General features: G+C 24.7%; 10 protein-coding genes across 10 annotated transcripts; 4 read left to right on the top strand and 6 right to left on the bottom strand.

Annotated features, from left to right (window-relative positions):
- Nucleotides 1-387: 387 nt before the first annotated feature.
- On the bottom strand, nucleotides 388-3,909 carry SRAE_2000271100 (Cell division cycle protein 27 homolog; the record flags this gene model as incomplete). The annotated part of the gene is made up of 4 exons (XM_024653812.1): nucleotides 388-750; nucleotides 809-2,619; nucleotides 2,674-2,871; nucleotides 3,843-3,909. 4 exons carry the CDS (start codon nucleotides 3,907-3,909, stop codon nucleotides 388-390), a joined length of 2,439 nt encoding a protein of 812 aa, XP_024507251.1.
- Nucleotides 3,910-5,585: 1,676 nt separating this feature from the next.
- Nucleotides 5,586-6,169, top strand: SRAE_2000271000 (Ornithine decarboxylase antizyme family and Acyl-CoA N-acyltransferase domain-containing protein; the record flags this gene model as incomplete). The annotated part of the gene is made up of 4 exons (XM_024653811.1): nucleotides 5,586-5,656; nucleotides 5,704-5,717; nucleotides 5,755-5,808; nucleotides 5,862-6,169. The coding sequence occupies 4 exons, from the start codon at nucleotides 5,586-5,588 to the stop codon at nucleotides 6,167-6,169; spliced, it is 447 nt and encodes a 148-aa protein (XP_024507250.1).
- Nucleotides 6,170-6,476: 307 nt separating this feature from the next.
- Nucleotides 6,477-8,084, bottom strand: SRAE_2000270900 (Domain of unknown function DUF676, lipase-like domain-containing protein; the record flags this gene model as incomplete). Its single annotated transcript, XM_024653810.1, has 4 exons — nucleotides 6,477-6,553; nucleotides 6,603-7,117; nucleotides 7,210-7,770; nucleotides 7,810-8,084. 4 exons carry the CDS (start codon nucleotides 8,082-8,084, stop codon nucleotides 6,477-6,479), a joined length of 1,428 nt encoding a protein of 475 aa, XP_024507249.1.
- Nucleotides 8,085-8,424: 340 nt separating this feature from the next.
- SRAE_2000270800 (Domain of unknown function DUF676, lipase-like domain-containing protein) lies at nucleotides 8,425-11,056 on the bottom strand (the record flags this gene model as incomplete). Its single annotated transcript, XM_024653809.1, has 5 exons — nucleotides 8,425-8,501; nucleotides 8,558-9,072; nucleotides 9,117-9,878; nucleotides 9,931-10,919; nucleotides 10,967-11,056. 5 exons carry the CDS (start codon nucleotides 11,054-11,056, stop codon nucleotides 8,425-8,427), a joined length of 2,433 nt encoding a protein of 810 aa, XP_024507248.1.
- Nucleotides 11,057-12,104: 1,048 nt separating this feature from the next.
- On the bottom strand, nucleotides 12,105-14,308 carry SRAE_2000270700 (Serine/threonine-protein kinase PLK4; the record flags this gene model as incomplete). Its single annotated transcript, XM_024653808.1, has 4 exons — nucleotides 12,105-12,329; nucleotides 12,377-14,095; nucleotides 14,136-14,234; nucleotides 14,285-14,308. The coding sequence occupies 4 exons, from the start codon at nucleotides 14,306-14,308 to the stop codon at nucleotides 12,105-12,107; spliced, it is 2,067 nt and encodes a 688-aa protein (XP_024507247.1).
- A 231-nt stretch (nucleotides 14,309-14,539) lies between these two features.
- On the top strand, nucleotides 14,540-16,697 carry SRAE_2000270600 (AAA+ ATPase domain and ATPase, AAA-type, core domain and P-loop containing nucleoside triphosphate hydrolase domain-containing protein; the record flags this gene model as incomplete). The annotated part of the gene is made up of 2 exons (XM_024653805.1): nucleotides 14,540-14,920; nucleotides 14,973-16,697. 2 exons carry the CDS (start codon nucleotides 14,540-14,542, stop codon nucleotides 16,695-16,697), a joined length of 2,106 nt encoding a protein of 701 aa, XP_024507246.1.
- A 2,489-nt stretch (nucleotides 16,698-19,186) lies between these two features.
- SRAE_2000270500 (Serine/threonine-protein phosphatase rdgC) lies at nucleotides 19,187-21,841 on the top strand (the record flags this gene model as incomplete). Its single annotated transcript, XM_024653804.1, has 5 exons — nucleotides 19,187-19,298; nucleotides 19,436-19,780; nucleotides 19,891-20,100; nucleotides 20,150-20,176; nucleotides 20,229-21,841. 5 exons carry the CDS (start codon nucleotides 19,187-19,189, stop codon nucleotides 21,839-21,841), a joined length of 2,307 nt encoding a protein of 768 aa, XP_024507245.1.
- A 358-nt stretch (nucleotides 21,842-22,199) lies between these two features.
- SRAE_2000270400 (Succinate dehydrogenase cytochrome b560 subunit, mitochondrial) lies at nucleotides 22,200-22,865 on the top strand (the record flags this gene model as incomplete). Its single annotated transcript, XM_024653803.1, has 3 exons — nucleotides 22,200-22,279; nucleotides 22,342-22,681; nucleotides 22,725-22,865. 3 exons carry the CDS (start codon nucleotides 22,200-22,202, stop codon nucleotides 22,863-22,865), a joined length of 561 nt encoding a protein of 186 aa, XP_024507244.1.
- A 410-nt stretch (nucleotides 22,866-23,275) lies between these two features.
- Nucleotides 23,276-24,751, bottom strand: SRAE_2000270300 (X-ray repair cross-complementing protein 6; the record flags this gene model as incomplete). The annotated part of the gene is made up of 1 exon (XM_024653802.1): nucleotides 23,276-24,751. One exon carries the CDS (start codon nucleotides 24,749-24,751, stop codon nucleotides 23,276-23,278), a length of 1,476 nt encoding a protein of 491 aa, XP_024507243.1.
- A 135-nt stretch (nucleotides 24,752-24,886) lies between these two features.
- On the bottom strand, nucleotides 24,887-25,637 carry SRAE_2000270200 (AT09129p; the record flags this gene model as incomplete). The annotated part of the gene is made up of 2 exons (XM_024653801.1): nucleotides 24,887-25,507; nucleotides 25,551-25,637. The coding sequence occupies 2 exons, from the start codon at nucleotides 25,635-25,637 to the stop codon at nucleotides 24,887-24,889; spliced, it is 708 nt and encodes a 235-aa protein (XP_024507242.1).
- Between the last annotated feature and the right edge of the window lie 204 nt (nucleotides 25,638-25,841).

Genomic DNA, 25,841 nt, shown 5'->3' with positions numbered 1-25,841 from the left:
TTTTTTTTTGTTTACAAAAACACCACATATATTAACAGGGAAAAATAAGTTTAGTAAAACAATTTTTCCACATAAATACATTATATATGTAATTTTTTCAATATAACAACTTTAATCTATTCAATAAAATTACACGGATACAAACAAAAAAAATTTAAACATTGTAAATATAAAACTATACAAAGAATTTATTAACTGTACAATGATTCACTAAATTAATGCTTAATTTAAAAAAAATTTATTTATAATGCCAAAAATTAAATTTTTAAATCAAAATATGTTTCCAAAAATTTTTTATGTTAGAAAGCCCCGATGTTATAGACAAAAAAAAATCACTAAATTTGTAGTGACAATATTTTAAAATATCTCTTAAATTCATACATAAAATTATAATAGTGAAGGAACGGGCTCATTTAGTACTTCATCTATACTTTCTGGTTCTCCATCCTGTTCATCATCAATAGTATTGCGAACTGAACCAAATAATGGTTTAGATTGTTCTCCTCGAGGATCAATATCACTAGCCCAGTTAAAATATGTATTTGACATATGTTCTTCCCCCAATTTTTTATATACATGGCCAAGTAAAAAGAAAATTTGTGCTTCATTAGGTGATGAAAGTTTTAAATCTTTAAGAACTTCAAGAGATTTTTCGTATTCTTTAGTTTCATAAAGAAGGCGTGCTTTATGAAATTTAGTTGCTATATCATTTGGATTTATTTTTAGAGCGTCATCAAATTTTTTCAAAGCCTATAAAATTAAAAAAAAAATATATATTTATATAATATAAAAATATTATATATTTTACCTGATCATTGCGCCGCAGTGCTTGTTCACAAACTCCTAATTGACAAAGTAATTTTGTATTACTTGGATTACAAGCTACAGCTTTTTCAAAATTAGTCAAAGCTACAGGATAATTTTCTTTCATTTGATATATCATTCCCATACCAAAATATGCCCTATAATCTTTTGGAGCAAGTGTAATTGCTTTCCTAAAACATCTTATAGCATCATCTAATTTATCAATATCAATTAATTCATGCCCTAGTACAGAATATGCATACGCAAATCTTGGATTTAAAATTATAGATCTTTGTAAACATTCAATTGCTGTTTCATGTAATTTTTGTACACTAAAACAATTACCAGCAACACACCATGCAATAGCACTAGTTCTATTTTCTTTAACTAATTCATTAGCCAATGCAGAAAGTTTAGAAGCATCTTGAAGATGCCAAAGTGCTGTAGATAAAACTTCCATTCCATCTAATCGATGTGGATATAATTCTCGTAATGTTTGAAAAATTTCTGCTGCTGACTTGTAATCTCCACGTTCAAATAAAGCTCTTGCACGAAGTTCCAAAACTAAAGGATTTGTTTGAAATTCTCCTGGAATTTCATCTAATCTTTCCAAAGCATCCTGACATAAATAACCAGATAAACATTCTTGAATTTCTGACATCTTACAAATCCAATTAAGAATATCAAAATATAAAGGTGAAGTTGTTTTTAACAATTCTTCTTTCATTCTATCTTCAATACAATCATAATTTTCATCTCTATCTTCACCGCCACTATCAACAAAATCATTGCCTTCATCACTTTTAATACATGATGAGGTATTAGAGGCTAGTGATGTTGTTGAATCAGATAAAGAAGCTTGTGCTACTTCTGAATTCGTCCGATTAACTAATGATAATGGATTATGAATTTGAGCAGACCTTTTTGATTTTCTTGTTCCTTCAACTTCCATTACTTCAGGACTATTAAGATTATTTTCAGGACTACTCTGCATTTTCCAATTTCTAAGTTTTTTAATTGAAGGCAATTTTTTGTTATTTGGTGTAATTTCTGATGACATATTCATTCTAGGCATTGATGTACTCGAACCTGATCTTCCATTAACAATACGTTCTCTATTTAAATTTTCATTCCCATGTGTTTGCAATAATCTTTGGCTACGTCTAATTTCTACTCGTCCTTCAACACTAACATTTTTGCTATTAGCACTACAAGGAGTTGTGCTTTTACGTCTACCCGCTTTTTTTGGAGCTACCATTAAAATAGTTGGGGCTTTACCATTATTCACAGGAGTCGTCTCAATACACTCTTCCTTGACATCAAGAGATTCTGTTGAGATAGATGGTGGACAATCAAAACGTGCACGTTTTGTTTCTATATTACTACAAACACTAGCAGCTAACTTTTTACGTACACTTCCTCCACCAACATCACAATAATCTTTTATAGATGACCATAGAACTGGATATTGTTTCATTCCTGATTCCCACACAACTAAAGCTGCACTATGTCTACCTGACTCCCTGAGAATTTGAGCAAGTAAAGCATGAGCAAAAGGACGAGATTCTGAATTATTGAAACAACTGTGAAGATGAATTTCAGTTTCTGATGACTTATCGTCCTTTAGTGCAAACTCGGCAATATCATTTTTACCCATTTTATAAGCACATTTGGCATGTAAAAATCTTGTTTCTGGACAATATAACCTGTCGTTAAATCTAGATTGTTGATCTTCAAGTAACTTGAATGCAGAATGATATTGGTTTTTTTGTATATAACAATGAACTAGTAAACAAAGAGCGCTATTTGATTTAACTTAAAATATTTTACAATACATTTTAAAAATTGTATATTTCTTTTATAACATACCTTTTGCAAAATAAGCTTCAGCAAGTACAAGTGCATCTTCTACCGCATAATATTTTAAACATTTATTGATAGCGTCTTCAATATGATCTTGATTACTAATGGAAGTCGTTAATGACGATGATGTTGACTGATTATGAGAAGTTTGTGACAGCATTGCCTCTTTAGACAGTATTGTCTTATTTATAGCAAACTGCCGTTCTGAAAACAAATATTTAAATATATTAAAATATCATACACTGATAATACAAATAATGCTAAATTAAAGTAAAATAATATAAATTATTTAAAAGCGTCAATAAAATTTCACTAAAACACGTTTCAGAATTGTCATGAGACATTAATCGTAGAAATTTTATAGGGTATACAGGAAGACGGCCACAAATATCGCTTAGTTTATGGTGCACGGTGTAACAACAAAAGTGAATAAATGCTGTTGACGAATAGTAGTGTATATCACTATAATGTCTGGTTGTAGTCACATCAAAATGAGAACCTCTTTCAGCTTCATATGCACATGACTCCAATTATCGAGTAAATGAATAAAAATTTGTTTAACTTATTTTAATTTCATAATTTTTTTTTACTAATTAAAATATATAAACTTTATAGATAACTACCTCTAAATTAGTAAAAATTCTAAAACTATTAGAAAAAAAAGAACTAAATGAAAGATAGAGATAATAATTTTCCCAATACATGTTAATATTTTTTAAATTTATACATATATACTATAGAAAAAAAAACTCTTATATATTTTTTTTTTGTTCCATATATTATTCATAAAAAGTAAAACTGATTAATTAATTTGAATGAAAAGTGCAACTAAATATAACAATTTACAACCTTTAAAAAAAATATATATTTCTAGGAAAATTTCTACGACTATAAATATACTAACTCATATAATATTGTATAATAAAACCCCTAAAAGTAATTACAATTAAATCAATAAAGTAGTATAAAATTTAGGTTGTACCAAGACAACATTTTTCTTCAAAATTTTATATTTCTACATGTATATTATTTACTAGGATTCTTTAAAAGACATTGACATTTGTTCACGTTATACTAGAAGATAAAGATGTTATATATATATATCATAACCAATTTAATGTAATTAACAATAGAAATATAGATATATAATTCCAACAATATTATTCAGTTCTTACTTAATGAAGAGAAAGTTGTGTGGTGAGCATTGATTATTGAAAACGTCTTTCCAATGTTTGTAAACATGTACACCAACCAAGCTTAACTGATGTTCAATTGCTGTATAAAAATGTCGATAAGTGGAGTGTATAGCTAGAATCACGTGTATTTCCTCAGTACTAATTGATGGAATCTAAAATTATCTTGGATAAGTTATACCAAAATTAACCTATTTTTTTTTTTAATTTTATTTCCCAATAAAATATATATCCCATTAATAAAAATTATCCTATAGTTATGATAACTAAAATTTTCGTACTATTTATTTTACATATAAACTAAGAATTTAATACTTTTAAAAAAAAAAAAGTATAATGTGTAATATATATATATATATATAGTTAGGACACGTAGATTTTTTCAAGTCAATTTTTTTTTATTACTAACTATTAAGAAAATTTTAATATTGGCATTTATTGTAGTCATAATTTAATTCTTACTTACGGTTATATAGGTATTTCGTTACTTAATAATTTTATCCCCAAAATTTTTAAGTTACCAAAAAAAATTAAAAAAAAAAGAGTTTTTTTTTTCCTATCACTGATAATACTAAAATTTTTTTTTTATTTTTAACATAAATAATGAAAAGGCATAAAAAGAGGGGTATTTGATATATATAGTATTACATATATATACATTATTATAAATAGTATTTTTGAAGTACAATATATTTCGAAAAATTTATAGGAAAATGGGTGAGTAGTAAACTTATAGACAATTGAGAATAGCCAATGGTCGTAGATACTTTTGAATTATTATATAGATGTGTCTATGGCCTTGTGTTATACATTAATTAATGTCCCGCTTCTGGCATTATTGTGCGAGAACTATTAAATACAATAGGGATAAAAGTGTTAGTACACTTAAAAACTATAAATTTGAGGGGAGGGGGATGATTGTAATTTAATTACCATTGTGTAAATTAGTATGTTTTTAAAAAGTGTAAGTGTCTTATTTCATAAAAAGTGTATTTTTTTATTTTTATTTTTAAAAATATAATTTTCAAGCATTTATATTTATCCTTTTTTATTTTGTAAATTCTACTTAATTTATTGTTGTAAAAATCATGTTAGTCGGTTGTTTTTTCTAACCATGTTTTAAAATATTATACTGGCTTTTGATTTTTAAAATTGCATTTGTTTTGTTAAGTAAACATTGATTATAAAATGTAAACATTAATGTAGTTATTTTTTAAAAAAAAAAAGAGGATACCAATAATGTAATTTCCGCCTTATTTATAAAATGTCTATATCCATAAGAAGTCATATGACCTCTATTCCCATATGCATTTTATAAAGCCTCTTATCTACAAAAGCAACTTTGATAAAAAAATTCCAACTTTTATAAGTAGTCATACTCTACCATTTTTCAGAGTGGAGAGACAGCATGTATTACTTTATACACTACCATCACTATATAAAAGTATAGGCAATATATATACATATTTCTTTTTGCATATTTTATTCACTTTACTATGTGTTTCCACATTGTCAGAGATGAAAATGATGTGTTATTATTTAAATTATTTTTCAAAATATATCATCATATGACAAAGGACATAAATTAGGTGACTCCCTAAAATTTACAGTCTTCATATTTATTTTACCACGTTATTATATTTTCTAATAATCATTCTCGGATATATAATTTTTTTTTTTTTTAATTTCAGAACTTTTTGCGTTTATTTCTTGGCTATTACTACAATGGATAACAAGTTAATATTTTCTGAACCAAAACAAGATTTTGGTAGTACCGTTGGTGAAGTTAACCAAAAGTAAGTTTTTTCAAAAAATAACCTATAAAGTAACTGTTTTTCTACAGCTTCACTAACCTTGGTGGCAGTGATAATCAGCGTTCCTGACGCCCCTTCAGGTGAAAATGACGTACATAAGGAACTTGTTAAGAGAGCTGGAGAACTTGTTAAAGGTAATTTTTTGTAGTAGTAGTAGTAGTAGTGATAATAATCATTTTTTTTATAGGTGTTGATAAGGAATGGAATGGATCGTATTTGGAAGATGAAAATTCATATGCAGTTTACATGTCTAACCATGATGTTTTGTTAACCGTATCTCGTGCTAGATTTATCGAATTTTTTGAACATTGTGATGAAGTTCTTAAAGTTCGTTGCATTTACATGTGTTTCGATAAACAAAAGATCTTTAAAGAAAAATTTGGAATTCCATATGCTCTTCGTTCCATTGGTTTTAAAATGTTGAATCCAGACAATTATCCAGCATCAATTGACAAATCTTCTTATGTTGTCATGCGCTATAGACTTTACATCTAAATGCAGTACTTTAATCACTCACCAATCGTTTTTGGCATTTTTAATACATCATTACATTTTACATCTAAGTCATATTTTTAAATAAGATATATATTAAAAAACATTCTTTTTAATTTTCCCCTTATATATTGAAATTCTATGACTGATAATTTTTGTAGATTAATACTTCTCCAAGTATTAATTTTTAAAAGTTATTAAATGTATTTCCCTATTTTATTATTTCTGATGCCATTAACATTTTATATATTAAAAATAAAAAAAAATCTTATAAAACTGTACAATTGTTAGTATTATATTTTTTATATATTTAAGCAAAATATTTTCCTGCTGAGCAATGTATTAATTTTTCAATAAAATGTAAATCATCACAAGGATGAACGTGTCCTAGAATATATATTTTAAAATGACAAAGCTCAAACAAACTAAAACGTACCATCTCTTCCTATTAAACGGTCGAAGTTTAACTTACCATCCGTATCATGAGTCACAATATATTTTATTAAAAGTGTTTCATTTTGAGAGTTTATAACCACATTTTCAATATTATCAATCATCATGTTATATAATTTACCCATACGTGATTTGTCATTATAAGATTTAGTATTATGTTCAACTAAAGCAGAACTTCCACACACGAAATTATCCTGATAATTCCCTACCAGTAGTACATTTTTAAAAGAACTAAAAGCATCGTTTTGTGATAGCTTATACATAAATGAATCATCTAATGTATCACTATCCTTTAATGATAATTGTTTTATAGAATTTGAATTAAACCACCATTCTATAAATCGTACACCTATTGAGACTCTTTTTGAACCATAACGTATACCACAATGTGGGGAATGAAAAGTAAGAAATGTATGAAAGTAAGGTTTTAACTTTTCTATTCCTTCTGTATTGAACATACTTCTCACAATAATTCCTCCCATACTATGAGCTATAAATCTATAATAAATAAAAAATATTGTTTGCTTATTGTTAATTAAGAAAAAAAAAGTATAAATGTAATGTTCTTAAATTAAAAAAAAAGGACTTACGAAATTTTGTTTGGTTTACATTCCATAAGTTCTATATGAAGATTAATTTCAGTTAAAAGGTTTTTTCCAAGAGTATTAATATCTTTCCACGTCTTTTCAACATTTGACTGTGAATTGTAAAACTTATAAAATGTATCTGGATTAACTTGTGTTATAAAGTGAGGATATTCAGCTAAATCATGAGGAGTTCCTTCGAGACCATGAACAAAAACAACTAAATGTATATTGCGAGGTTTATCAACAAAACAATCATCAGTTTCTTTTTTCAAAATATTAGTATTTTTTACAATCATGCCATTTTTTTCTGTAGAACTTGAAATATGTTTTACACCTTCCCCACTAACAGTCAATTGTACTGGAGGCATTTCAGAAATTGTTTTATCATCTCTACTTACAGTATCCAATCCTAAGGAAGAACTTGAAGATGAATCACCAGTTGCTATTAGATCATCTGTAGACAAATTTTTAATTTTGAAATCATTATCATTAACAAATACACCACTTTCATTATCGTTTTCGGTAAACAATTCTCTTTGAAAATTATGTTCTAAGACAATAACTCTAAAATAAAACTAATATGTAATATTATAAGAAACATACTTATGTGTACAAATTTCAGTATCCCCAGCATAGGGATGTTTTTTTGTTGGTATAGAATGCCAATACTTTGCTTTTTTAATCTTACGAATAATTTTTTTGTGAATATTATGATAAGGATAGGAGTTAGTAGCTAAGTTAGAAATCTTATCATTCCAGACAACAAAACCATCGGCACATTTTTTTAATTTTCTTAAATCAAACTCACAATATTCTGGAGTTTTTTTTATTTTAATAAATGGTGACAAAGGATTAAATGTCCCTGAGTTATCACACATAATTTAAGACAACATAAACGATAGAAAATATAATATATAAGATTTACAAAAAGTTAAAATGAATCAAATAAGCAGCCTGCTATACAAAAATTAGAACACCTTCTATATTTTAAATAATGATTGATGGCTATAAAGCACTCCTTCTGTCAAAAAAAATGACATATTAGAATTTTTAAGTGCACCAATAAATTACAATTTTTTTTATTAATTTACATTTAAGGTTGGTAAAAATAATACACGATATTCTAGTAAATTAATAAAAAATAAGATTTATTAAAATCATTAAAATGATTATTGTAGTAAAATTTGCATATTAATTAACACCAAGGCTTTGTTTCATTTATCTGAAGTATTTTCCCGCTGATATACAAGTAAATTTTTCAATGAAATTATCATCATCTACTGGAGCAACATGTTCTAAAATGTATGTAACAAGATTTATTTTATTTTGACAATAAAATTATATAACATACCACTTCTACCTATGAAACGGTCTACAGACATAACAGGGTCAGAACGATGAGAAATAATATATTTTATTAAAAATGTATTATTTTTACTTTCAATTATTGTATTGTTAATATTTTGAATTATTTCTCGATATGTATATCCCATAATACTGTTATCTTTTTTAGATTCTGCACACATTTCAACGAGTGATGACGTTGCTGGTACAAAATTATCATTGTAATCACCTACTAATAATACATTTTGAAAATATGAAAATGCAGAATTAAGAGATAGTTTATATATAAATGATTCTCTTGGATTTGTATTATCTCTTAAAGTTAACTGATACAAAGACATAGATTGTTTCCACCATTTTATAATATTAATACCTAACGATGTCTTTTTATCCATATACATAAGACCGCAATGGGGAGAATTAAGAGTTAAAAATGTGTGTAAATATGGTATTAATGTATCCACGCGTGTAATATTAAACATGCTTCTTATTATTAAACCACCCAAACTGTGAGCAACGAAACTAAACAGAATTTAAAATTGTCAATTTAAAATAAAAAAACATACGATATTTTTACCGGTTTATTTTTCATTTTATCAAGCGTTTCAAATATTTCGTTTAATAAATTTTTACCCATACTTTCAATATCTAACCAAGTTTTTGATTCATTACATTGCGAATGTAAAAATTGATAATTACAGTCAGGATTTGACAAAGAAATAAAATTCATGTATCCTTGTAAATCTAATGATGATCCTTCTAATCCATGAACCAAAACAACTAAATGTAATGGAGATTGTTCTCTTTTAAATCGAATGTCATGTTGAATATTTTCATCAGGTGAAAAATAATCGACTATCTTAGTTGATAATGAATTTTTTTCTGAATAAAGCATACATTGAAAATTTAAGTTTAAAAATATAGCTTTCAACTTTTCTTTTTCTGCTATGTAAGCAACTATATTTTTATCAGATTTACCAATTTCATCCAACATTTCAGTAATCATTTCAATATGTTCAGATGATGATGAACTAGAAGATTCAAGTGAGGAGTTTTCTGATGATTCAACTTTTTTTATTATTTCATCTTTTTCTTTTGTAATAGAATTAATTTTTTTGATCTTCAAATCAACTTTATCTACAGAATATTCATTATTGGAATATTTTGTATATTTTTTTATTTCAGTATCTTTTTCTAAAACTATTTTAGAACTGTCTATTGTATCAGTTGACAGTAAATTTTCTTCTAACTTTGATGATGAAGGTGAAATAGTAACACAATCTTTCCTTCTAGGTAGAGGAGAAAATGAATGTTCCAACACTACACTTCTAAAATAAAAATTAATTAATTTTATCATTTTTAAGATCAATCTAAGCATACCCTTTTGGATAAAGATGATCATTCTCTTCACAATGTAAATCTAACATTGGAATATTACGCCAATAATCACTTTTTTCAATTTTTTTAATAATTATCTCATGAGCTTTTTGGTGATTACTACTATCATCAATCAATGAAATTATTGAATCTTCCCAATAGAAAAAACCTTCACCTAATTTTTTCATTCTATTTAAAAATTCTTTTTGATACAATTGTTCCGTTATCTGTTTACAATTTTTAAATAAAAAAATAACTTGTTCAAAGAGTGTATTTAAATTCTTACTTTTAATTGATATACTTTCTTCAATTTTTTCCCATGGATTATCATGTTCATTTAATATATTTATCTCATTTTTTATTTCTTCTTTAATGTTAACACTTTCTTCATTATTCAAAACAATTCCATTCAATACATTTGCATTACGATAAATAAAATTTTTCAAATCATGATAACTAGACAATAAACCATATAATATAATTTCATAGATATGTTTCATTTGATTACTAATTGTTAATTCTAATTTGTAAGATTTCTTTTTAAGTTTGAAACCAATTAAAGATGCATATAATGTTAGAGAAATTGCTGCAAAAGAGTTACTATTAAAATAGATAACTTTTTTCAAATGAATACTTTTGTCAATCTTTACGTTTAAACATAATTTTCTTGTTGATAATATTTTGGGATCACCACTTAAAATAGGAATACTGGAATCAGGTTGTCTTGGTCTAGTTAAAAGTTGTATTTCAAAATTTATCTTTAACGACTTTAATGATTGTATTACACTTTTAGGCAATTTATAAGTTATTAAAAAAACATCATTTAATGTGACACATTCTTTTTTGTACAAAATAGCTTTAAATCTTGAGATTGCTTCATTTTTTTCATTAACTTCACCCTCAATTACTACGTCATCTGTCAATAGAGAATCTTTTACAATATGAGTTATTGAGATGTTATCTTTAATATTGTCAGGAAAACGTATTTTTATCTGAATTTATACTTTTTTTTAAAAAATATTATTTACATAATACTTACAGCATAACATGCTCTATGAAATAAATCTATATTAAACAATTCTTCCAATTTTAGCCATATTTTAAATTCAGGATAAAATTTAATATGCATTGATTAGTGGTTAGTATTAATTAATTATTAAAATATTAGTTTGATGAGTACAAACTTTTTGCCAAAATATTAAATAAGTTAAATGTACCTAAAAAAGATATACAGTAAATGAATCGTAACAAAAATTATTTAGTTGATTTAAATAAGAAAAAAAAAACTCATAACATAATTAAATAGAAAATAGATATTTTAAAAATTATTATTGTAATGTTTTTTTAAAAAAAAAACTGACATTTTTCTATTTTAATTTGAAAACGCATATGCTGATAATATAATATAGATAATATACATTAAAATGAAGTTACAGAAATCTTTCCTTTCTCATATATTTTATCTTGTTAAAAAAAATTTTTTTTTATAAATTTAATCGGCTAAACTATTTATCATACTATATTTGGAAAGACTGTTTAATTGGGAATTTTTTTATTAACACACCATTCCAAATGTATGTATAAAAGGGATACCGATAACTTATCGTTATAAGATAGATTATATATCAAGGTTTAATATTTTAAATTAATTTTTTTGCCAATATTATTTTTTATTTGTAATAAACTTATACTGTTTTTTTAAGTATATATTACACTGAAATAGAAAGTTTACTTTTTTTTTACATTTAATTTCATGTTCTAATAATTTATTATAAGATCATTACTATGTACATGGTATTACTAAGAAATTGTTAGTTGGCTTCATTAAACTTTATATTTATAAATATTTCTTAAAGAAATATAATTAATATTTTAATAACTTTAATCTTAATGTATTTATAAAATGAATTCATTTTAAATAAGAAATTTTCTAATTATTCACATCTTGATGTATGGTTTCTTGATAAAAGTAATACATTTTAATAAAATTTAACTAATGATAAAATCTTTGAATTATTTATAATTAATAGAAACTTTGCCACAAACATAAATTAATCCATTACATAAAGAAAATTGTTTCAAGTTATTAAATGATTGAAAATAAATATTAATGGATAAATTTTTTTTTTGAAAATTAATAATATAATAAATATAACGAAGGTTTATTTTACATCGAATTAATTGTTTGAATGTGACTTTTTCTTTTCTATAAAAGTTAAAAGCATAGCTTTACAGTAACTTGGAACTGTACTAAGCTGTCCATTATACATAAATCTTTTCTCACATCCACCTTTTTCCGTAAAAATGTATCCATTCTTCTGTGTTGTTGATTCTCGAAGCAATCGAACTATTCCCTGTGAATCTTCTGTTTGTATTCCAACCATTTTTCCATCATTTCTTGACTAAAATAATAAATTAGTATTAATTTTTTAAATAAATATAAACATACATATTTTAGTTTGTACTTGTCTGGAGGCAAAATAAAATTCTCTTTTTCAGATGAATTTGTCGTACTACAAATATTTTTATAACTTAAACAGAAATTTTTTATATGCTTATATGATTCAATTTCATCATTAGACAAATTTGTTGATCTATTATTAATATCAGTACATATAATATTTAAAGAATCCACTTTTTGTACAGCAACACGACCATCAGGAAAAACTATACGAAAATCTCCATTAAACATGTATTTGACAATACACCTAGGTAAACCCATAGGAGAATTAATAGTAATTTTGGCAACACGTCCAGCAAATTTTTTACTACAACAGTACATTCTTGTATAACATTCATTTGCAAGGCGACTTTTCATTAAATCATTTATGCTTGTATATACAATTGGATGTCTTTCATTTAAAATATCATCAACAACACATATTTGTTCAGAAAACTTTATTCTTCTATCTAGTATATATAGTTTTACTACTTGTTCTTCGATACCACGTTTCTGATCCACAACCATAACAGCATGCATATAACCTTTAGAGTCAACGGATTCAAAGATAAAAGTAATGCCATTACTTACAGAAAAACGTCCAGATTTAGTCAGAGATGAAATTGTTCCAAGAAAATTTATTTTTAATGGCCATTCTAATGAATACACTTTATCTTTCTTTGAACCGACACTACCTCCAATTGTTTTTAATGAAAAATTACTATAAGTGGTATATGTAGTTGAAGTTTTTCTACCATCAATTAATTCATTTCTAGGTCGATTGTAATCACCTAAAACGTTATACTTTGATGGTCGAGACAATTTATCACGAAACCTTGGAACATGAGAACACAAATCTTTGTCATTAAATTGTGATATTGTATCACTTTCAAAAGCTGAATCAGATTTTCCATTGGACAACTTTTGCTTTCCAGTTGACTGAGATCTAAACTGTTTGTGAGTTCTGTCTTTTGAAGACCTTTGATAAGGATGAGAATTACCCCTTGATCTACTGCGATTGACACTATCATATGACCTCTCCCTACTTGTATAACCATCACGAGAAACTGTAATACCTAATGCTCTATTTGAAAAGGCTGATCTTTGTATTTCTAATAATGGAATTCTAATATCAGGATCAGGGTTCATCATATCTTTGCATAGTTTAACAGCATCGTCTGATAATCCAATAAAATCTTTAGAATCAGGTTTTTCACCAGGTTGTCGTGGTGGTTCTTTTCCTGTTAACATTGAATATAAAATACAACCTAATGAATAAACATCAGCTGCTGGTCCATAAGATCTTTCATAAACCTGTGGAGCAATAAAACCTGGTGTACCAACTATAGTTGCAGGCATCTTATTAGTATTTAAATTTGTAGCTAATCCAAAATCTGCCAATTTTATATAAATATTGCCATCTTTGGATATTTCATATATTAGGACATTGCCTGTAGATAGATCTCTATGCATCATACCAGCTTTGTGTATACTATTGACACCAAGTACCAATTGGCGTAAAATAAATGCAGCAACCTTATCTGATAATGGACCATTTTCTTTTATATATTGTCTTAATGACCCATATAAACAATATTCCATAACAATGCAGTGATTATCATTTTCCGTAAAATCATCATAAAACTCAACAACATGCATAGACTTTAATGATCTTAATGCTTTTAATTCCTGTGATAATCTAACAGGACTAACTCGATTTTTGTCAATCTTAAGAAATAAAAATTAAAAACTTTTTGTTATAACTTACAATTTTTATAGCAACTTCTTTTTGATCATGATTACGTATAGCTTTATATACAACTCCAAATCCACCACGTCCAATTTCTTTAACAATTTGATAATCTTTCTAAAAAATAAAATATTCAAAAAAAAAAAAATTATAAAAAAAAATCATACCTCTAATGTACCACTCTTTCCCATTTATTATTTTTATGTTAAATACACTTAAGACATTGAACAGATAATTAATCTAAAAATGCAACGGGTGTTTGCCGGGTTTTTTGTTAACAACATAATACCAAAAAATTCTTTCACAGCGATTATATTTAATTTTTTTTATTATTTATTAATAATAATTAAAGATAAAGTAAACTTAAATTTGATTTTAAATATTTTATTACTTCAGAAAATTTCTAAAAAATAAATATTATTATGAGTAGAAATTTAATGAGATCACTATATAATAATAAACCACTTAATAATGATTCTAAAAATGTTATTCACAATGAAAGTAGTGTGGATTCTGATATAGCTGAAATTCGGATAATAAATAACAGCTCACCATCAAAAGAAAGTCATTCAAATATAAAAGATAACTCACTTTTAGGTAACGGAAAATCATCTAAAAATGAAACTACCCCACGTTTAAATTTTTCTAAAGGAAAAAAAAGAAAAAATGAAATTGAAAACGATATTGAAAATTCACTTTTAAAAAAGGCAAATACTAATGGAATGGATAACAATGGAACATTTATGATAATTGAACCAACAACATCTTTTGATGATATGGGTGGTGTAGATCAACAAAAATATGTAAGAAAATTTATTATTATTATTTTTTTCTTTAAATTAATAATTTTTATAGGAAGCATTAGAAATGTGTTTATATTTAAAACAAGGACTTATTTTTAAAAGTATTGGAATGTCTCCACCAAAAGGTTTAATTTTACATGGTCCTAGAGGTACCGGAAAAACAATGTTTGCTGAGGCATTAGCTGGATTATTGAAAGTTCCCTTAATAAAAGTAAGTTGTACTAAAATTTTTGGTGGAATAACAGGTAAAAGTGAAGAAAATTTAAGAAATGTTTTTAAAGCTGCAGAAAATGTTCGTTCATGTGTACTACTACTTGACCAAGTAGAGGTTATTGCTAGTTCTTATAGTAAAGATAAACAATCACAGAATCGTTTAGTGTCACAATTAATGCAATGTATGGATGACATTGGAAAGTCAACCGAAATTAATTTTGATAAAAATGATATGGAGGTAGATGATAGTAAAAATATGGATTTAAGTGGAGTTATTGTAGTTGGTACAACTCATAAAATAGAAGATATAGATGAAGGTTTAAGAAGAGCAGGAAGATTTGATAAAGAATTATTTTTTGGTATACCTAATGAAAATGGAAGAGGTGAAATATTAAAAAAATTAACAAGAAATATTAAAATAGCAGATGCTGAAAAAATTTTACCTATTATTTCAAAAGAAATTCCTGGATATGTTGGTGCTGATATCCAATCACTTGTTCGAGAGGCATCTATGATATCTATTCGGCGTGTTTTAAAAACAAACTTTAATATTGGTAGAGATGATGAAACATTACTAATGAAAACACAACATGTATTAGAAATGATGAATTATACATTAAGTGAAGAGCAAGTGTCAAATTTTATTATTGAAAAAATTGATTTTGATGAGGCAAGAAAAATAATTCAACCTAGTGCTATACGTGAAGGATTTGCAACAGTTCCTGATGTATCTTGGGAAGATATTGGTGCTTTAGCCAAAGTACGTGATGAACTAAATTGGGCTATTTTATATCCAATTACAAGGTCTGAAATTTTTACATCTTTAAATATAGTACCAAAAGCTTCTGGAATACTTTTGTATGGTCCACCAGGATGTGGAAAGACACTAGTTGCAAAAGCAGTAGCAAATCAATCAAAATTAAATTTTATAAGTGTTAAAGGACCAGAATTAATAAATATGTATGTTGGTGAAAGTGAAAGAGCTGTAAGAACAGTTTTTCAAAGAGCCCGAAATTCTGCTCCATGTGTCATTTTTTTCGATGAAATTGATGCATTAGCTCCAGTTAGATCTTCCAAATCTCAGTCTAGTGAAACAAGATTAGTAAATCAACTACTTACTGAAATGGATGGTATAGAGGGTAGAAATGATGTTTATTTAATTGCTGCTACAAATCGTTTAGATATTGTTGACCCAGCAATTTTAAGACCAGGAAGATTAGATAGAAAAGTTTATGTAGGTATACCATCAACAGAAGAAAAAATAGATATTTTAACAAAAATTTCAAAATATGGTGTTAAACCAAAAGTTGATAATTGGGAAGAAACTTTTAAAAAGGTATGTGAAATAGAAAAAGTTAAAAATTTTAGTGGAGCTGATATTACACAACTTTTGTATCAAGCTTCAATGTTAGCAGTAAGAGATTTACAAGAAGGAAAATCATTATTTCACTCTATAACTTTAGAACATTTTGAAAGAGCATTAACAAAAATGAAAGCATCAGTTTCGGATCATCAAATGAAATATTACCTTTGTCAGGAGTTTAAACATGCCTCTGAGTTATGATTTATATTTTTGTTATTTTTAAATTTGTTATAATTTACTATAAATTTTATTTTTATTTAAATTATTATCTCTTTTGCAAATACTTTACATTTTAAGAGGATAAAATATTTTTACAATATCAGCAATATTTTCATTAAAAGTTGTTTTGCATGCAAATAATTTGCCTTTTTTCAATTTTTAATTTTAAAATAAATATAGTTTGATTTCTACATTAATTAAAGCATATTCATATTAAAAGATATAATATTTATATTTTTTCAATGATACATTTTTGATAAGATAAAAATGTAACCAAGGTACTTCTTCAATATAAAATTAAAATATATTTAAATGATAATTATAAGTAATTCATATTGAAGTCTTAGTTTGTTTATAAAAACTTTATTTTTCTGTTATCATACTATTATTTACTTGTTGATATACTAAGATAACAGTATAGTATTTATGGCAAACCACCAACCTTTTCTGTGTCTATTTGATGAAACCTTTAAAATAAATAATTTTTTTTTTTCATTTAACTTTATAAATATTATTTAAAAGTGGTTTTGGATTAGATAAATTTTTAAAGATGTTTTATATTCAAAATGTTTATTATTTTAATATTCTAAAAAACATTTTTTTTTTATTTTGATGGATAAATTAAAAAGAGTGTTGTCATTTGTAATTAAAATATAAACTTAAATTTCCTTGTTGTAAAAAGATATTTTATGGTTAATTGCATGAATGTTAGCATAAGTTAATGTTGAAGAAGATGACTCAAGTTTAAAAAAGAATATATAATATATATATGGATAGATAGACAGATGTCTGCTAATATTATAAATGAGAAAAATATTTTGATAAATATATTTATGATAATACCTGCCATAAGTAGCTAATAGTATAAAAAATATAGATGTGCGGATGAAAGATAGAATTGTAGATAAAATGTATTGTGAAAATTTTTTTAAATGTTTTAGTTTAATTAAAAATTTATCATATAATAAGTTTAGACGTCTTTATTTTTAAGTACATATTTATCTATGTATAATATCATATAATTAATAAAGTTTAACTAAAAAAAACTAAACAATTATGTTAATTTTTTTATTTTTAAATATTTTTTAATTAAATATATGTTATTCTAATTTAAATTTAAATATATATAAATACATATATATTTATTTTTTAAAATTTATGTTTTTATTTACAAAAAAAAATATTAACTTTTTATTTTATATTAAAAAAATATTATAATATATATATATATATATTTAAAGTATTTTTGATTAGCATAAATGATAGAACATATAGAACAGTTATTTTTTTATACTTTAAAAATTAAGAGAAAATTTGTATATATTATAAAAAGTTAAAATCAACAATCTACTTTAAAATATTTAAATATTCAATATGTTGTATTTTTATGCTTATTATATATTTAAATTAAGTTTAAAACTATTTGGTGGTTTTTAAAATATATTTGATTCTTGATATTTTATATTGAGTATATAAATTTGTACACCTATTTATATAGATGAATAACTTTTATATAAAGTCTATTAAGAGGGCTAAAGTATAAAAGTTGTTGAAAAAGATGTGATATTTCTATATTATTATATAAAAATTTTCTAGTATACCTTATCTTTTCTTTCTAAGCCACACAGAGTTGGTTTATAAAAAAATTAATCTACACGTTATAATAAATTTATTTATCATTTAAATCACTAGATACTAAAAATTTATTAGAATATTTTAAAGTTTGAGATTTATAAAACTTTTTGTATGTAAATAAAATTATTTTCATTTTCATTTAATCAACATCATTTAAGATGATCTAATTAATTGTATACAATTAAATACATATGTTTTTTTTTTTTTACTTTTTTTTTAATTTTATAATATCAACAAAATCATCTATGATTAATAATTATTGATGTATTTATCAGTATGATAAGTTGTATATTTAATATATAATACTATTTTATTTCAATGATGCGTCATGAAATATCGTATTCTTAAAATAAAATATTTTGACAATTTGTATTTAATTTAATATTATGTTATACATATGGAAAAAAAAGTATATTTTCTATTTCTATAAAAGTCATTTTATTTAACATTATATCTATTAATGACATTTACATAAAGTAACATAATCTTAACATCATATAAAGTCTTTAAAATCAAGATATCAGCTTTTTGTTTATGCTATATTATGTAACAGGGTTAGTGGCATTTATAAGATATTAGTATAAATAGTTTTCCCAAATTATTTAAACGTATGTTTATGAGAATAGTAAATATTTAAAATAAATTGTTATTATATTTCTTTTTTTTTTATTTTTTTTTTTTTAAAATAGAAAAAAATTTATCTAAAAATATATTTAAAGTAATTTTTTTTTTTTTATTTTAAAAATATTTATAAAATTTATTCATATCAATTTATGAAAATTTTTATTGTATTTTAAGAAAATTGACTGTAATTGAATTGTTAATTATTTGTAAATATGGGTTGTGGACAAAGTATACTACAAAAACATTCTAATAAAAATAAAAAAGATTATAATGGTAATCATAATTTAATAAATAACAACAAAAAACAGGCTTCAGCTGAATTAAGTAGGTTTTAAGTACATGCTTGATAATACATTTATTATTATTAAAAAAAAAAAAAAGCTTTGCTTGATTAACTTTACATACCTTTTTTTATAAATATATTTTATCCAAAAGTATATTGTTACAATAAAATGTTTCAGCTGTTAACCGTCAATCTCGAATTAACCCAAAACCAAATATAATACCTAGTTTAAATTCTAATACTCCAAATTATTCTAAAACTACTAATAAAAATCAAAATAATACATTTTCTAATGGTAATAATAGTCAAAGAAACAGTAGATCAGCTAATGGTAAAAATTATAGTAACAACACTACTAAATTGCAACAACTTGCTAGTGTTGAATCTACTTATTCCAATGATAATAATGATAATGGTGGGAATAATTTTATTGATGATATTAATTGTCCTACTAAAAAAGAGAGTGATATTGTTTTTAGCGTTAATAAGTATAATAAAATGAGAAGTAATTCTCCACCAATGTGTATGTTAATTAGTTTTGTATTGTTTTGTTAATATATTTATGTTTCTGTTTCAATGCTGTGATTTTTTTCTTTAATTTTTATAAAAAATGTTCTTATTAAGTATTTTTAGCTATTAAATCTGCAATTTTAATACAAAAATGGTATAGAAGATGCCTAGCACGACTTGAGGCACGAAGAAAAGCAACATGGACAATTTTTACAGCACTCGAGTATGCCGGAGAACAAGATCAAATAAAATTATATAATTTTTTTACTGATATAATTTCAGCAATGATAAGTCAAGAAACAATTACACAAAATAATGGAACATTTAATAGTGGTATTTTTTTATATTATATATATATTTTTTAAAACTTCTTTTTTTTTAGCTCTGGTAGAATTTACAAAATCAAATGGTATAATTAAATAAAAAAAAATAAAATTTTTTAACATAAATTTTTGTTTTAGATGTTACTGAAATGGAACGTATTTTGTTAGAAGCAACAAATCCAGATAAATTTAAAATTGAAAAAAATTATAAAGGTCCACATATATCATTGCCATTAAAAAATCAACACATTGAACAGATGATAGAACATTTTAAAAATAATAAAACTTTACATATAAAATATATGTTTTTAATATTTCATGAAGCAAGAAAAATTCTCAAAAATATGCCTACAGTAGTTGATATGTCAACATCAATTGCTAAACAAATAACTGTATGTGGAGATTTACATGGAAAATTTGATGATTTATGTATTATATTATATAAAAATGGTTTTCCATCAATGGATAATCCATATGTTTTTAATGGTGATTTTGTAGATAGAGGTGGACAAAGTATAGAAATATTTATTGTTCTTATGTCATTTTTAATATTAAATCCTACCTCATTTGTTGTAAATAGAGGAAATCATGAAGATCATATTATGAATTTAAGATATGGTTTTGTTAAAGAAATTAATGCTAAATATAAAGATAATACAAATTCTATAATTAAATTAATTGATGATATTTATTCTTGGTTACCATTAGCTACTATAATTGAAAATCAAATATTTGTTACACATGGTGGTATATCAAATAAAATAAATTTAGAAAAATTAAGAAAATTACAAAGACAAAAATATATAAGTGTATTACGTCCTCCTGTTAATGAAGATACAGGAACTGGTAAAAAAGGTATTAATAGTGAAGAGTGGGGATTAGTTTTAGATATGTTATGGAGTGATCCAAAAGCTCAAAATGGTTGTAGTCCCAATGTCTTTAGAGGAGGTGGCTCCTATTTTGGTCCTGATATAACAAAAGAATTCCTAGATAAAAATAATCTAAAACTTATAGTACGATCTCATGAATGTAAATATGAAGGTTATGAATATATGCATAACAATACATGTTTAACAATTTTTTCTGCATCAAATTATTATGAAACAGGTAGTAATAGGGGTGCTTATGTTAAATTTATGGGATCTCCTTTACAACCTCATTTTATTCAATATATGGCAAGTAAAATTCATAGAAAAACTACTGTTCGTGAAAGAATAAGTTTAGTTGAAGAAAGTGCTATTAGAGATTTGAGAGAAAAAATTGCAGCACATAGTAGTGAATTACAAAGAGAATTAGCATTGTTAGATCCACATGATACTGGAAAAATATCATTACACCAATGGTGTCAAATAGTATCAAGTACCACAAAATTGAATGTTCCATGGAGAGCATTAGCTCCAAAATTAGTTAAAGTTGACTGTGATGGTAAATCTGTTTTTTATAAAAACATTCCAACAGTAAAATTTGGAAGAGAAGTACGTGAAAGAGATAGTGCTGGAATAACAGAAACATTCTATCGTCATAAAAATATTTTAGAAACTTTATTTAGATTTATGGATAAAGATAATTCTGGAAAAATATCAATGCAAGAATTTATTGAAGGTTGTAAAGTTTTGGAAGAATTTACAAAATTGTCATTTGGTGAAGATGATATAAAAGAAATTGCAGAAAGTATAGATTTTAATAAAGATGGTTTTATAGATCTTAATGAATTTATGGAAGCTTTTAGATTAGTTGATAAAACCAGATAAATATATTGTTATCTTTTATAGTTTCTGTATAAAATGAAGTTATAGTAAAATTAATAAATAATGTAAATGTTATGATATTATTTTTTTTTCCTATCTACAAAAACCATTAGACAAAAAGGAAATAAAATTTCTTCTATTAAAATGCTTATATTTTTTTCATTAATTTTTATATATTTATCATTAAAAATAATTTTTATTTTATCACATACTATTTCGTTTTAAAAATATTTGGTATCCAGTCACTTTCCTCTTCACTGCAATAAATAATCATTTTTCCAATATATGTCAATTGTTCTTTATTTTCTACGTGATTTCTATAATATTTTTTATTTTTAGATAATTATAAAAAATTATTAAAATGAGTTTTATGCCATGGGTTTCACGTTTATGTACAGCAACTAAACTTCATGCTGTTGCTGGAAGAACAATTAAAACAAGGTAATTTATATAAATTTTAAAGTTTTTGTTTATTTAGTTTAATAATAATAATATATATTTAGTTCACGCGTTCTTACTATTGATAGTAAAACTCCAATTCAAAAATTTGGATGGAATTATCTTCAAACTCAAAAAGCTTTGAAACGTCCTTTATCTCCATCTATTGGTATTTATCAAATGCAAATGACTTGGGGACTTTCTGGACTTTCTAGAATTTCTGGTTCAATAATGGGAGGTGTTCTTGTTGTTGGTGGTGCTGGGTTTGCTTTACTTCCATATAATTTTACACAATTTTGTGAACTTATTGAAAGTTTTCATATACCATCTCCAATATTGGATGCATTTAAATTTGTAGTTGCATTCCCAATTGTATATCATATTTTTAATGGAATTCGTTTCTTAGTAAGTGAAATTAAAATATTTAATGTATTTAAAAAATTTTCAGGGATACGAATTTGGTATTGGAGCTGATTTAGCCACAATTTATAAAAGTGGATATTTTGTTTTGATTGTATCAGCAGCTATTGCACTTTTCTGTGTACTTAATGCACAAAGAAGACCAATAAAGGAAGTTCTTAAAAATTAAATATTTTTATAAAAATATAGGTATTTTTCAATTTTATTAACTTGGAATTTAGTAAAAGTATTGATTGAATGATATGTTTTGGTCTAATTTTTATATGAAATGTTTAAAGTAAATACATTTAATGGACTTTTTACATTATCAGATGTCACATTAAATTAAAAACTTTTTTAATTAATTGTCCTTTATATAAAAATTTATAAAATATATATGATAAAATCTTATGTAAAAGACCATTAATGTACTAATTTTAATTAAAAGTGAAAAATAAACATTTCTATTTTAAATGATTACATATTTTAATTATATTTTATTAGAATTTTGTTTTTCTTTTAAAACTATTTATACGTTGTCGGACTAATGTTTTATTTAAAAGATTATCCAAAATATTTAATTTAGTTTACTAAAACATTTTAGCTTAAATTATGCGGTAAGTCTTTCATTTCTGTTATCTTTTTATCAAGAGCTAATGCTTCAATTGCTTGATAGTGTCTTTCTAACATAGGATCTTCATACTGAAGTGGTGTAAAATTAGATGTTAGTTTATTGACAAAAAAATTAGTTGCGTTACATAAATTTGTTTTGCAATTGGTATCTATTTCAACTAGCCTTCTAATGTTTTCTTTAAATGGCATTTTAAATAAATAGAACCCCTTGTACTTAAAAAATCCTTCTTGTGATTTATTTGTTGGGATTAATGCCACTAATTGGGGAGAAAAATTGCTTTTTAAAACATATCTTCCCACTGCAAAAACATTTTTATTTACACATGAATTATATAAACTAAAAAAAATCCTTTTATCTCTATATTTTTTTTCAATAGCTGATACAAATAATGCCACAGAATAAATGTAATCCAATTTAAATTCTTCAATCTTTCGAAAACCTAAAATTTGAATTCCACGAGGAGCTATTTCTCTTATCTTTGCAATTTCATCATTCGTAAAATCAAATACTTTACCATAAAATTTCATTTTCATAGGTATATCTTGACTTTTATATTCATTATCACTTAAAACATCATCACTTGAAAGGCTATCACTTAAAACATCATCATAATTATGGAACATTTCATCACCTTTATCAAGTTTATAAACTTGATTACGTTGAATTACTTGATTTGTTGCTGCATCAATATGAAATCCTTTAGGAATTGATTTTATATCTACAATATTATACAAGTCGACTTCAATTTTAAAATTATTAGTCAAATATAAAGAAATATTTCTGTGACATTTTGTTCTACTACATTTTAGTTTCAAAATTAATGGAAGATTATCTAAATTATCACAAAAATCTACTCTTGCACCAATTTTATTCCATGTTAAGTTACCACTAATTGAATTATTATCAATCACAATAATATTAACACTTATTTTACCTTCTTCAAGATCCTTTGCAATAACTTTTAATTCTAAAAATGATTCATTTGTAAAATTTTTAAAATGATCGTAAGTTGGTGTTAAAAATATAATTGTTTTCTTTTTATAAGATTTACAAAAATTGAAAAGTTTGTTACATTTACGAAACAATTGTACCAATGAAACATTACCAAAACCACCTGTTTTCTGTAAAATTGTACTTACAAAATCATCAGAACTGAGTAAACAGTCCAATTGTTTGACCATATCAGTACTTACCAACCCCATTGGAATAAATGTGTAAGTTGATGCAATTTCCTCATCACATTTTGAAGAATTTAATGTATTTACTAACAAAATACATACTTCTTCTAAATTACTATTTGTTAGACAAATATATGAGATTGTTTCCCTTAATACTTCAAAAATTCTTTTTAATTTCCAACTAAAATTTTCTGACAATGAAATAGAACCCGTATCAATAATAAATATTATAGCATCTTTTATAGAAAATGTTTGATAATTCATTCTTACATTTATAGAATCAAAAAATATTTATAAAAGAAAATATAAAAATGTAAACAAACATTAAATTAAAAATAAATAAAAGTTATATTTATTATAGAACACGTATAAAAATCTTATTTAAAACAATCGAATTAATTAACGTTCATCAGCATCCCCATTAGCTCCCCATGCCATTCCTCCTGCCCTTTCATCAACAGGAACTTCAGCTAAAGGAGCAGGATCAAAAATTTTTTTTAAAATTGATGGAGTTTTCAAAATCTTTTGTCCATTGTGTTCTCTTGGATAAACATCTTCTAGAAAATAATATATATGTCCGGCAGAAATGCCTAATATATCTCCGACAACAGATTGATTCATTAATATAGACAAGAAAAACAAAAAATAAGATAAATAAGAAGCACCAAATGTTAGTGTTCCAAGGAAATTTAATCTAACATCTGGATTTCTTCTTCCCCATATATAAACTAACATAATTGTAAAAGCTTGACCTAAAAATACTGTGTTTGTAAATATTCCACAAACAATCATAAAAACAGCCCCATATAAATAAAGAAAGACAAAATCTGCAGTTCTAAAAGCAAAAGAATCTTCCTCTAACATTCGACTGTAACGATAAGAAAATATTAAATTAAATATGAATGAAATATTAGATGATCCAAGATATAAAAATGAACTGACTAGTCGCCATAATTGAAGTTCTTTTACTATCAAATTCCAATTGAAATATATATGAAATGGTGTTATAATATCAAATTGCTGGAAAGGTTTAAGTAAATATTAAGGAATATAACAAACATACCACTAAAAATGTAACAAAACAACATAATCCTAAGTATGTTCGTGTTACTGGTGGAATTAAACTAATAAACTGTAGAATTTCATTCATGAATAGTTACTAAAAGTAATGAAACGTTAGATTAAAGAAAAAATATAATCAACATTTGACACGTAAGCCATAGTAAACTTTATCAAGAAATTAACAAAAACTGATGAAAAAAAAAGTATAGTAGATAAATAACGATAAATATAACAATAAATTTAAAAAATGGAGATTATTGATAATTTTAGCGGCCAAAATTAACATAAAACT

Source organism: Strongyloides ratti, assembly GCF_001040885.1.
Source record: "Strongyloides ratti genome assembly S_ratti_ED321, chromosome : 2".
In the NCBI taxonomy this organism is placed as follows: Eukaryota; Metazoa; Nematoda; class Chromadorea; order Rhabditida; family Strongyloididae; genus Strongyloides; species Strongyloides ratti.
The sequence above is the reverse complement of the archived record's forward strand: the minus strand, read 5'-3'. Positions and strand labels throughout refer to the sequence as shown.